Below are 14,115 nucleotides of genomic sequence, written 5' to 3'. Positions count from 1 at the left end.
AAGGAAGATCTAAGTGGATCAATTGGAACTAATTTTAATCTAATAAACCATTAACAATTAATTGCAAGTGGATTCATTGTTCACATCCCCAGTAAAAAGACTTGAGGTCATATCACCACATTTCCTATCAACATGCCGTGTGTGTTATAGTTGAATAAAAACAGTAGTAGATGGGGAAAAAAGTGATTTATTCAACAAAGCTTTATGGACAATCTCTAGTTTCTTTCTCAGCCTCATCTTTATTAGCAAGACTTTACTACAAGGTTTTGGCTGGAGGGAAGCATTTTAATAAAACAGCAAACGACAAGTAGAAATCAGATAACTTCCATCTGTATGTATGATAAAAACCTGTTTGGTTACAGCTACTATAATGCCATGACTGTTCTCACTGTTCTTTACTGTACCTTCTCGGTACAATAAATCTGTACTATGTTTAAGAATCAGTGGATGGAAGCAGCTGAAAATCTATAGAATCAGACAAGAAGTTAACTTCAATTTTCCACTTATTTGATTCAAATATTGAGGGAAAAATACAAGACGGGATGCTTTAAATGTGCTCTTTTGTATTCTGTTGGATTCTTTTAAAACAATAGATCAGATGAACCCTACAGCTGTGTGTATGCTGCTGTTAGTCTAAACCTTTCCATCTTCACCCACTGTGCAATGAGCTCTGCTTCAGCCTTTCTGACTCTGACGACTGAGGCTGGATCAGAATCATTAGATCCTCTGCAAGAGAACAAAAACATTTGTTTTCATGTTGAACATTTCAACAACAAAGCAGAACAAACTGAGGAGCCAGCAGCTTGTGGTACCTCAGGTCCAGGTGATGAGCCCCTCCAGAAATGTTTAGCGCTACCAGCGATGAACTCAGCGACTTGCGCACCTGAACATCGGAGAGCTGATTAACTTTGACGTGAGATTTCACTAAAGGTTTCCTGCCTGAGTCACACTTACCCCTCCGTTGGCCCATGGGTCCAGATCCCCGTTGGAGAAAATGATGTTGTTTGCGGTGGAGAGGGCTGAACACAAAAAATTAGAAAAAAAGGACATTGTTAATAAAATAAACCTTCCTGCAGTCTTAGCATGAAGCTCACTGGGGAGGCAGGGGGGCTGTTCCGTCAGACCGTCAGTTTCCAAAACACAAAACAAAACCTTGGAAAAGTGCACATGGGTCAGACCGCAGGAGGGTTAAAAAAAATGAAATAAATTCTTACTTTTTTTTATAAATGTAATATGTTTTTAGTATAAAATATAAGCTATTGAATATGGAGATAGAAAATAGAAATAGCCTTTACTGTCCCACAGAGGAGAAATTCAGGAAAACGTTATTTGCCATGCTCATCTTTCTGATTGGCTGCCAGTCAAATTTATCAAGTTGTTCCTCAAGCTGGAATTGGAAAAGTTTCTGACAAGAGAAAGACAAAAGAAAACGTCCAGCAGTCCTGCTGCAGAAAAACCTAAACTGTCAAGATTAAATAAAATTTGATGGGGATTAGGATAAAAATGTTACATATTTTCTAATCAAAAGATGGGATTGTGGTGGAAAATTTTATCAGGCAATGTATTCAACATCAAATTAATGAAGTCATAATATATTACTTGACAAAATTTTCCACCTAAGAACTCATTGAAAACTAAAATCAGAAGGTACACAGTAGCATTTATGCAAAATTAATCTAATTTAGCATAAGAAACCATTGAATTAATTTAGCATAAATTAATTAAGCATTAACTTAGTAAATAAAGGCAAGAAAATAAATGTAAAATTCATCGTTTCTTTCCATAATTTGGGTTTGGACATTAGTAGCATTAGAAGATGCAGAACTGCACCCAAAAGCTTTTAAAACCACATTTTGGTTAAAAAATAATTAACAGGTATTTTAAATAAATTTTGACTTTCTATTGATTTTGAAAGTCAAAAGATTAGAGCTTTTAGTCTCTGACAGAGCTGCATAAACCAAATGGTAATGTGCATGTATTCTCCAGTCAGTGGAGAACACATGCACATTACCATGTAGTGAAGAATACATGCTCCTCTGAGACCAGAATAGAATTGGCTGGGATCTGGGGGGACCAAGGGTATTTGAGACTTACCATCCCCCCAGAACTGGATTTGGAGCCAGCCTGGCCGAGGAACCACAGCCCAGCGCTTGGAGCAGTAGGCCTCTCGGTCCTTCTCAGTGAAGGCCATCGGAGGAAACATGTCTGTCACGTTGTTACTCTCAAAGCACAGCTCCACCTCTGTGCAGGCCTGAACACAAGCAGGACAATCAAGCGGTGAGATTTATCAAAAAGTGTCTGATTCTCAAAGTTGGAGCAGACTGTGAGCTGGTGGTGTGTGTGGGATCAGTGGGTCGTTCTAAACACACTGGAATCTGCAATTTACACCTAAATAAGCACCCAGTTGTCTGGATCCTGTACATTTTGTTTTTGTCAGTAAAGATTTTAAACTTCATGTTTTCAGCAGTTTTAAAAACAAGGTTCCTACTTTAGACTTCCAGAGCTCCGAGTCCTGTCTGTTAAAGATAAGTGATATGGATTTAAACGTGTAGTATTTATTGAGATAATGACAAACGTGACAAAAACAGTATTTACAACTTCTCTGCAGTACGGTTTAGACAAACTATACGGCTGTAACTGCATGTCACTGTAGTCAATTTGCCACAGAGAAATTGTGTCAAATTTGTCACTGTCACTTTTATGTAACCTGTATCTTCTTCAGGACGAAGATTACAAAAAAAATTTTGTAACCTGCTTCAGTTTATTTTTTTAAGAAACTGCACACAGCAACTACAGTGGCTGATTAATAATATTTATTGATGCTCTTGGAGACCAAAGTGCAGAGAAAAGATCTAAAGCTACAATCCTGACAATATTGTCAATATATCTGTAGATAAACTTTATTCCTATCTTTTTAAAATGCCCTGAGATGAGATTTGTTGTGGTTATTTAAATAAACTCCATTCACACCACTGACACATCTAGCCAACATGGAAGTAAAGCAGTTGGTACCACATCTCCTAATATTTCCCATCAGCCCTGGGGTTCTGGTGTACCTGGTAGTCCCATGCCAGGCTGTTGAATCCCAGTCCACATCCAGTCGGGTCAGCACACTGCACATAGAGACTGTAGAGGTCAAAACAGGTCAGCAACCCGGTCGAGTTGTACACGATCCCTGCAGGTTGGAAGGCATCAGTTACTGAACAGACATGGCTTCCTCACCTCGTGTTCACTTGTTTTCATTTTGCTACAAATTTTTTCTGAACCGTTACAAGAATGTTTACAATGAGAGGCACTGTCACTGTCTGCTGCCTTTTTCCACAAGGTGCATTGTACTGACCATGAAGCAAACCACTACCCTCTAGTGTCTGCACCCAGTAACTACATCTCAGGTGCCTTGGACAGAGTGATGCATCCTTTCACCCATCAGCACTGGTTTCAGGGGAAATCTTTGCTCAAATAATTGTTCAATCAGCAGCTGATTGGACGATGCTGAACACAAGCAGGACGATCAAGCAGTGAGATTTATCAAAAAGTGTCACAGAAGCAGATTTTCTGACTAACCTGCGGCGTCTCGGAGGTTAGCCAGCAGATCCAATCCTCTCAGCATGGTTCCACAGGCCACCTGAAGGAAAATAGAAACTTTTTTTTAAAATCAGTTTCACACCAGTTCAGCAGCTTCACATAAACTAAACATGATGCCAACATCAGATATTCCAACTCACTGACTATTTTAGAAATAAAAGACACAAATTGCATAGATAGGTTTGCAGCAAATCTGAGACTCAGATTGTCTTCACAAAAGCTTTCAGCGTCCATAAAACACATCAAAACTGAAACCAATGTTAATTTATTTACAAGGCACTTTAAAAACAACTATTAACTGAACCAAAGTGCTGTACAGTATTCATAAAACCACAGATAAAAACACATAAGGTTAATAAGGTTTTTTTGTCCAAACAATATAACTTGAGTTTTATTTTGATTCAAGTGAAAAAAAAATTGGTTCATCCATAATGTAACTTCTTTTAAGCAATCTGTCAAAGACTGTAGGGAATCATCTTTATCATGCCATTTCATTAGGAGCAGGTATATTTGTACGTCGTCTGCAAATCAGTGAAAGAAGACACTGGAAGTGAGTCCAAAAGGCAGCAAGAATAATATGAACACAAAATACAGCCTAAGGTTGAACCTTAAGGGACCCCATAATTTAGATCTGCTGAACAGAACACTGCTGGGGATGAACAGAAAAACTTCTGTTTTACAAAATGTTAGATTTGTGATGAGAACAAATCTAACACTGTACCCTTAACACCAAAACAGTGCTGCAATCAAAATAAAGGGATGTCACAGTCAATAGTATTGAACGCTGCACTTAAATCTAATAACAATGTCCCTCCATCCAAGGAGATGATTAAATACTCTAAGTGTTTCTGTACTGTGATCACATTTAAAACCAGACTGGAGTTTCTAAGACATGTTGTAGTGGAATAATGTGTTTCAGAAACATTTTCAGATGACAATGAAGCTAAAAATCCTTAGTTGCCATTTGTTTCTGAACATATTAAGTTTAACAAATGAACATGAAATGAACACTATGAACATGTAATTATTTTAGGATTCTAGAAAAAAAATGTTTGGTTGAATTTTGCCAACCAGATCCATTTTGTAAACGAAAGCCTTCCAGTCATTCCATGTCTGCAGCTAAAGACACCAGAGTGGCTTCTTCAGTCATCACAATAATAAATATTAAACATTTGTACCTCCTAAAAGCAGCGTGTCGTGCCTGTGAAGCTGACCTTGACAGGGTTGGCGGGCATGTTGCCCATGAAGCTGGTGCTGTAGGGATAGTCCAGCATGGCCATCATGGTGAAGGCGTTCCTCAGCAGGCCGTAGAGCTGCTGGATGTCCTGAGGAGACGCCGGCGGCTTGCAGAGAGCAAATTCTGACTGGATGCTACTGTAATCTGGCACCAGCAGAACAACACGCCTTTATTCCAAATAATGGCATGTTTTGTAACAAATAAAGCTGTTCATTGTGTGGGTAGTTGGGAAGAATTCGCTTTGTACATTTTTCTGTGATTTTCAGAAAGTTGTTCATGGCAGAGCTCCTCACCTTGGCGATCAGCTAATTGTTTTAACAGATGGAAAGCTCCTCTCACAGCATCTCTGCATTCAGGGCTGATGTTCTCAAAATCCTGTAAAGAAAAATATTTTTAAAAAATAAATAAATAAAAATCACATTCAGCATCTCACAGGTTGACATCCTAATTTTCAGTTCGTAGAGAAAAATCTTTGTTAAAATAAAAACTTTTAAAGAAAAAAAAAAAAAATTACATCAGGTTGAAAAATAAAAGGTTTTCTTTATACAACTACCTGCAGTTACGCAAGGTAATTTTATTTATCTAGAACATCCGCAGCAACAAGGCAGTTCAAAGTGCTGGTGTCATTCAGTCTAATCTAATCCTGAGACATTTTTGTTCAGACAGAATACATAACAGAGAAGTCTTGCCATCAGAAAGGTTTCCATGGCAATAGCAAAGATACTCTGCTACAGTCATCCTAAAATCTTTAGTAACCCAATCAGTTAGGAAGACAACAAGCATGTCTTGAAGAAACTAATTCTTGGATGATCTGAAATTTTCTGCTTTTGAATTCAGTCAAAACAATAAGTTATTGTTTTTGGATCAGAACCTCTAAAACAGAACCTGCTTAGGAAATAATTTAATCTTGTTAGTATTAAATTGGCCTCCAGTAATAAAGTAAAGAACCTCTGAGTTGTTTTTGACAGGTTTGTCATTTAAATTAAACAGGTTTCTATGATTTCATTCTTTCACCTCCACAAGCAGAAGTAAGTTAATCAGAAATGTCCAGAGGTCCAGATGTTACACTGAAAAACAGATCATGCATTTGTTACTGGTTTGATTATTATCTCTGGTGTTTTATAACTAAACTGAATTAAACCTTAACCTTCTGACTTAGTAGCATTAACAGTGAACTGCAGCTACACACAAGCAAAGCTGCTCAATAGTTCAGAGCAAAGACTCTCCGTATAAAGTCGGCTGTCTCTGACAGAGAGCTCATGCTGGTGACTCACAGCTGTGACGTCTCTGAAAAACTGTGCGGCGTCTCCGAGACCAGCAGTGGACAGGATGGGGGCGCTGGCCGCCAGGGCGCCGGCCACCATGTTGGGATACTTGAGTCTCATGTAGACGGACAACATTCCGCCGTAGCTGCAGCAACAGGGTGAGAGGGGAAGATGTTATCTGATAAACTACAGTACCTGGTGAACACCTACTGCTGTAGGTCTCACCTGCCACCAAACACAATAACAGGACAGTGTGAGGCTGCCAGCTGCTCCTTCAGCTCCCTGATCATGAAGGCGTAGTCAGCGAGGGCCTGCTCCACCGTCAGCAGACCCACCTGAGGGATGTTGAAGGACTCTTTCCCAAACGGCAGAGATTTGCCGTAATATCTCTGAAAAAGACAACAATATGAGCATGAGAGAAATATTATTAAAACATACACATTAGTTAAAAAAAAAAAATCTTACGTCAGCAACAGAGATTGAAGGAAAAATGTACCGCTTTGATCACATTTACTGAAGACATGGAAAAAGCCTTAAATAAAACATTTTTCATCCGATGTTTAGTTTGAGGTGTGGAAGGTCAAGTTCACAAAGAGCAGACAGAAACAAAAGGCCAGGCAGCACAGCAGTCATAATTTCACATGGTCGGAGCAGCAGAGAGGCAGTTTCACTATTCCAGAGTCCTCTCTAATTATCTACTGTCTTACAGGATTTAGATCCAGTACCGGTTTTGTCCATGGAAGAAGGCTGACTTTTTTGATCTGGCCAAATGTTTTGGAACATTGTCCAGTTAAGAGAAACAATGACCCATTTACTGGTAGAATCCCTAGTTTTTGCTTAAAAGTTCTGCTACTTAAAAAGAGTCCATGATGCCATTCACTACAACAATGTTCCAACAGATCCTCTACCGTCCTCATCAGTGCTCATGACATAAGTTTCAACATATTCATTCTTTTTTTTATACACCAAGGGTAGCTGAAAAGCTCTAAATGAATCCGGGGAGACACCGCACCACTGTCAGTCATCAGCACAGATTGTGAGAAGACCTGTTCACACTGTCAGACTGAGAACCAAACAGCAAACTGCTGGGCCTGCTGATGGAGCACAGACTGCAGCCTCTATCAGAGCCGCTGCATGCATCAAACTCAGCGCTACAACCCAAACCGCATTCAAACAGACGATATTCTCAGAATATGGCAGGAGTAAATATTTAAAATGATTTAGATCGATACCAGAAGTGAATACGATTTGAACAGTGCTGACTGCTTTTTTTTTGTTTGTTTTAAGTTGAGAGTTGGGAAAACTGATTTGTTTGCTTTAAGGTTGTTAATGGGTTTTGCAATTAGTTTTAATGTGGGGTTTGTTATTGCCATCGTAAACAAACATTATAACGTATGGACCGAGTTGTACAGAAAAGAATTTAACAATTATGATTATAAACTTGATCCTTATTTGAAAATATTTGATTCTTAATGTTGATTATAAATAAATACAAACTTAACCCCTTTACGTAAAAAATACGTAAAAGAAAACTTCTTGGTTTAAGAACATTTTCACATTTTTGTTCAGAACATGGATCATTTCATTTATTTTGTTGAGGCTCTTCATTATTTGCTGGTTTTTAGTCTTTAATATCTGAATGCCTCTCTTATTGTTATTATGACTGCATGATTTTATTTTGATAGCTGGTTTATGCTCACTGTTTAATATTTATGATGCAGTTAAATAAACTAAAGTTTTCAGGAAAAAAGAAGAAAAAGAAACATCTGACAGCTGAAGTGTTCCAGCCTCTATCAGCAGCACACTGCTCACACGGCCTGCCAGCATCCAGAATCTGTGTTTACATTTGTGATGGTAGGACAAAAAAAGATAAACAACTGATTATTATGAAGAGTTGCTGACCTCATATCTTCTTACCATCCTATGTACTGTAAATGATGACAAAAATAATTCTAATTGTTTCACCAGGACTTGTGTTCATATTTCTGATAAAAGGGGCTTTGTTCACACTGAATACATGTACTCTAATTAATAGTTAATTTAAACTAATAACCTTCTAAACCACACTGCTAAATGAACAAACAATATTACATAATGGACTTTATTAACCACAATCAATGTGACTAAAATGTTAAAAAGCAAGAAAACGGATGAGGTGTTTTTACAATTTACTGTTCTGGCTGCAGCTGAGGTGTGTGAACCAAACTGTTTGACTCGTGGCAAATGAAGATCAGCTGACAAACCGAGTCAAACTTTAAACATTTACTTCCCCTTTTTCCTCCTCACATGATCCACCAAAATCTCCTCAACCTGGCTGCCTCCAACACATTGGTGGCTCTTTTTGACAGTTTTTTCTTACATGTTCAGCAAATATGACCAGTGCCTGCTGCTGAGCTGCCAACTCTGTGATGAACCCAGAGTTCAGAGCAAACTCCCAGATGTCGCCTTCATTTCCGGTGTAGAAGAAGATGGGACCATAGCCTTTCTTCCAGTATTGGTCTGCAGCAGGGAACAACAGATTCATGTTAATAATTTGCTGTTCAGTTTATAACATGTATTACAGGAAACTGCCTGTACCTGTGATCAGGTATCGCTGGCTGAACGTTCCGTTGCCCATGCTGTTGAAGTTGAAATGATCCAAAGTCTGGGTGAAGAACTTCTCAGTGAACTGGGGATCTGATGAACCTGCAGGCTTTGTGGCCTGGAGCAGTGAAATGAGCAGCACAACATGATACAGATTAAATAACCCGCAGAGCAATGAATGTTTGGCCCATAAATGACTTTAATTAACTCTGTTTTAAATATTAGGATCAAATCAAAACTATCATCAAGAACGTCTCAGTTGAAGGATACCCAACAACAGGTCGTTTTACAGCTACAAGGTTAACAGCGCTCTAGTAAATTACTGATAAAAAAAATTAAAAAAAATCTTCTGAAGAAGACAGAGCAGGCGGACTGAGATGAGGGGAAGCTGGGATTTCAAAACAGTTACTAAACGTCACACAGAATAAAATGAAACATTACCTGGAAGTGGGTGTGTGAGAGGCCATGAAGAGGGTCGGAAAACACAGCTACTGTCACCGTGAAAAAGATGAATCCAGCTGTCATGTTTCAGCGATACAATTACCAAAACTCACACCGCGCTCACTTTGACTTTTAACGTGACACAAGCTGCACCAAACACTCCAGTCACATGACTTCTGTCACGTGACTTGTGTGAAATTCTCCGGTGCATTCAGGTGCAGCTCGGTAGATCTGCTACACACTAGTTGATGGAGCTCCTGTAGCCAGTCACACGACAAAAAACAACAACAAAACAAACAAACAACTAATTAAGCAGGTCAACGCTTCTTAGAGAGTCTGCAGAATGAGGAGAAGATCAATTCAGACCTGGCGTCACAATCTCTGCCTCACTTGGTTGCATCCCTGAGTTTACTTCCATACTAGTGACCCAGCGCTGGACGGTGAATTATCTGTATCTGTTCCGTTTGTATCATCACATAACATTTGATCGTTTTTGGCATTAAAGCCTTGTTTTATACTTAACACGTTATTTCTCAATGTAAAACTCTCAGGAATGTAATAGTCGGGGTCCCAAAGCTGGCAAAACGAACCTGGTTGTTGCATAGATTGAGAAAGGGTGCACTACAACACCGTTTAATAAGATACCCTTAAATAAAATGTGCGCAAATTATTTCCTTCAGAAGTCTCATATTTAGTAAATCCACCCTCAGTCAGTTTTCAGTATAAACCCTGCTGCTCTGGGTATAAATAGTTCAGCACAATAGCGAATAAACAGCATCAGAAAGACCAAACACACACAGACCAGGGAAGTGTTAAACAGCCATCAACATCAGAAAATAGGATGAAAAGTAGAGCAATAATCAGAAAAGCATTCACACCGCCTGTTATAGCTCTGAAGATACAACAGTCTAATAACTAAATTATTAGCTAGTAATGCACTTCACAAATCTGCATTTCTCTGGGAAAAGGTGCTCTGTTCAAATGACTGTGGATCTCTGGACTCTGCTAGAATTAGCCTACTAATGTTTCCACCTCATCTGGGCTCTTGCTGAACAATGAAACTGAGCCACAGAGTGAAAGAGTCCTAGATTTGTTCTAAGATCACCAAAGTTGAACGCATCAGTTCATGTTCTACATCAACATGATAATACCATCATATTCAAGAAATTAGATTGTCACGATAAGTCTGTTTTGTAATGTTTGAAAATAACAAACTTCTCAATTTAGCCCACATTTTCTTTTTATAAATATATATTTTTTCTATATTACCGTACTTTAATGTTCTAATTTGTTGAATATGTCTATGATATCTTCCTAAACAAAACATGGACTAATCAGACCAAGTAACCTTTTACCATTAATCCAGAGTCCACTTTTCTGCTTCAAATCACAAAGAAACATTGACAAAAATCACATTTAACCCATTGAATCCCCAATTTTTCCCAGACATGAAAATATTAAAATCAGATGTCATTTATAGCCCTTTGAACTAATCAAGGGGAAATAATAAAAAAAATGTGGAAAAATATAAGAAAAAGTGTGTTTTATGATCAGTCACAATTGTGACCGGTGGGATAATATGGTGTCTTATTATGATGAGCTAAAAGTGCTTTTTCCAAATAGACAAGATTAATTAAAGGTTTATTTGAACATACCTTGCCACTGCATTATGTTAGTGCAACATTTGCTCTGTAAAGTATAAATTTGACTATCTGTATATTCTAAACCAAGCTAAATTTGAGTGTTTGAGTGTTTATGCATAATTATATTGAACTCCAGTCAGTTGTAGTGTTATGTTATCCCATTAACATAGATCATAAAGATAACATCCATAGTAGAGGCCTTCATTTATGTTATTGAAAATCATGAACATTTGTCAGTTACACTTTGTTGTTGCGCAACACCCCCCCCCCTCCTTTCTGTCTCTACTCTCTCACTCTCTGCTTCCTCTTCTGAGAGGGGAGATGTGCTACCAGCTCTCCATCTAACGGGTTAATTGAGTTTCCTAAATCTGCCGGGATTTACCCTGTCCAGAACTGAAGTAAACTCTGTTTAAGCTGGTTTCGAGAAACGATTCGCCTGGTTTTCTGACGGCCTACATCCAGGTGTCCCACCCTTCTTCCCCCTGTGAATTAGCCAGACTGAGCAGCCTACAGCCAACTAGTTTCACAGAGCACACCTGTTAACGGTCGCTCGTTCTCTATTTTACAACTTGCATTTGTTATTGAACCAGGTAGGTTTTAGTGACTCGGGCGAGTCCCAAGGATGACGTTTTAAATATGGGCTACCAGCAACCTATAAAACATTTTAAACTTTTTCCTCTCCAGAATCAAACATCACAGCTATTTTACAACCATCAAAGAACTTTAAGGTGACTCATTAACTGAATGTCCACAACATCTTTTAGACTTTCTTTATGCTAAATATTTTATTAGTAAGGCAGTTTTGCAAGGGTCAGTACAGCTTAATTCAGTAGCAGAAATAATCAAATAAGTAAAATCAATCATCTAGTCTATCTTTCCCTACTGCTGATACTGAGAACTAAAAAAGGGAACCTTTGAGAGAGACGGACGGAGCCTGGCGCCTCGAACCCCAGACCTGGCACGACGACGAAGAAGGTGCTGCAGCAGGAGGAAGACGCCGATCGATGAAGGCCAGGATCTCCGCAGGTCTGATGATGAAGAAGGTGTTGCAGCAGGAGGAAGATGTTGATCGGCGAAGGCAGGAATCTCTGTAGGTCTGATGAGCTTCTTCTCCGCATGGATGGTGAGGTCACACAGGACTTGGTGCTGGCAGGAAAAAAGGCACCAGTTCTTCTTCTTTGTCTTTGCCTTTGTCTTTGTCTTCATCTTTGTCTTTGGGGTCTGAACCCAGCCGATGAGAGAAGTGCGATTTGAAGCCACAGGTTGTGGGCCTGACCGGTTGGTCTCCATGAGCAGGACAGTCTTCGGCCCTGTGGCCCCGGCTCTTCTTCAGCTGCAGAGTTCTTTGTCCATCTCGATCTTGGCTCGAAGCTGCCCGGAGGATCCAACGAACGGTTCCTCTTTTGCACCCACCTTTTATAGGGTTTATCCACCTTTTGGTGCGTTTTCATTGGCTGTCTGCTTAGACAGATGATCTCATATCCATCACTGTCTTACAGACATTATGTCCTGATGTCTGTGCTAATGTCTCAGGGTTGCTCAACCTCCTATGTCCCTTGCCTGCACAACCTTTCACCTACTCTCTAAATAAGGCGTTGATCATCTCTGCTCTCCTGTTAGTTCCTTGCCTTTCACCTTTCACCTACTCTCTACCTCCAACATATCAGTGATGTTTAATTGCAGTTACACCTTTTACACCATTTCAAGTTCAATGTCAAAATCACATTTATATCACATTTATTTTCTTTAGCTTCTCTGATTTAGCATTCATTTATAATTTTATAACCATAACTTATATCACATTTATTTTCTTCAGCTTCTCTGATTTATCATTCATTTATGATTTTATAACCATAACTTATTAATTATACTTATTATAATCCTAATGTGAGTTATTACAGATGTTTTTCTGAAAAGAAACCAAGAATAATACATGATTCTAATTATTTGATGCCAAAGTTACAGTTACTTGTTTTTCTTGTAAGTGTTCCCACAAATGTTCGTGTAAATATTATTACAAGTAAACCAATATTAATATAAGTATTTTACTTTGAATCTTATCAAATTACCAAAATGTTTAGATTTCATTCTTTAAACTTTCATGATTTAAAATAAGAAATAGTCTCAGCTATTTTTTATAAATCTGCAGGCTGGAACTTACTTCCTCTTTTTCCAGGAAACCTGCTTTTCCTGTTTAATGACTCTCTCTGACTGACTATGATTTCTTATGATTAGATAGAAAAAAGTAGAATTAAAGCAAAGTTTGCTTTAGACAAAAACAACACACACAACCAGATTTATTTTATTGACACCTAAGTCTACTGTTGGGCCTAGATGTCACTTGAGTGATTCATTTTAAAGATAACTTTATTTATTATTACTGTTAAACTAAAATCTCCAGCATGGGGAAGTGGGATGAACTCGGATTTTCTTGACAACTTTCATGCAGTAATAAACTTAGTCCAGGGGTTTTCAACTCCAGGGATTGAGGGCCGGTGTCAGGCATCTTTTCCATCCGTCTCTGCTTCAATTCACCTGAATCAGGTGATTAGCAGAACTCTGGATAACTGGACTGCATACTGAGGAGGTCATCCACCTGAAAGTTGCAGGATACCGAACCCCAAGGCCTGGAATCAAAGGCCAGTTGTTTGGCTCCTTCTCACCATTTGGTGACTTTGGTATTCTTCAATTTTGGGTTATTTCATCCCCTCCTTATTTTCCATGATCTTTCTTGAAGCACTCAATGTGCAATAAAGCCTTGAATTTCTCCCAGGCATGAGCGGTGCAAAAGCAACATCTCTGGAAACGACTCTTGCATTGACTGACCAGTAAGTGTGTTGGTCACATCTTGAAGAGAAGTGTCCATTTGAAATTTATTTCCATGACCTACTGACTTTGTGCCAAACCTTTGCATAAGATAATAAGCCACAACCCATGAGAAGATGAGTAAAACGGCCGTCCCTCCTACGACACATTTTTAAAATAATATCTAAAAGGTAAATGGCCTGTACTTATATAGTTCTTTATCAAGTCCAAATGACCTGAAAATGCTTTTCACCACATTTAGTCATTCACCCATTCACACACACATTAACACACTGATAGCAGTAAGCTACTATATTGTAGCTACAGCTTCACTGGTACAGTTTGACAGAAGTGAGGCAGTCATACCCTGGCATCACCAGGTCTTCTGACTACCACTAGCAGGCATGGCGGGTGAATTGTCCTCTTGTGTCAGGCCACAACGACTGACACAGACAAAGTGGGTCTTCCAGCAGGAAACCCATCAGTTACAAGATAAACTCCAACATCCTAAGCTGCAGTCATCCTATTTTCAAGTGTGCTTTTGAAATGGGCCACC

General features: G+C 38.9%; 1 protein-coding gene across 1 annotated transcript; it reads right to left on the bottom strand.

The window, feature by feature from the left end:
* Positions 1 to 171: 171 nt before the first annotated feature.
* Positions 172 to 9,289, bottom strand: dpp7 (dipeptidyl peptidase 7). Its single transcript, XM_005807401.3, has 13 exons — positions 9,112 to 9,289; positions 8,665 to 8,788; positions 8,447 to 8,586; positions 6,313 to 6,476; positions 6,097 to 6,232; positions 5,116 to 5,197; positions 4,800 to 4,966; positions 3,565 to 3,625; positions 3,057 to 3,175; positions 2,095 to 2,251; positions 955 to 1,019; positions 813 to 883; positions 172 to 726 (listed from the first exon to the last, which is right to left on the bottom strand). The coding sequence occupies exons 1-13, from the start codon at positions 9,193 to 9,195 to the stop codon at positions 606 to 608; spliced, it is 1,491 nt and encodes a 496-aa protein (XP_005807458.1). The 5' UTR covers positions 9,196 to 9,289; the 3' UTR covers positions 172 to 605.
* Between the last annotated feature and the right edge of the window lie 4,826 nt (positions 9,290 to 14,115).

The sequence above is a fragment of the Xiphophorus maculatus genome, chromosome 11 (genome assembly GCF_002775205.1).
Source record: "Xiphophorus maculatus strain JP 163 A chromosome 11, X_maculatus-5.0-male, whole genome shotgun sequence".
NCBI lineage: Eukaryota > Metazoa > Chordata > Actinopteri > Cyprinodontiformes > Poeciliidae > Xiphophorus > Xiphophorus maculatus.
The sequence above is the reverse complement of the archived record's forward strand: the minus strand, read 5'-3'. Positions and strand labels throughout refer to the sequence as shown.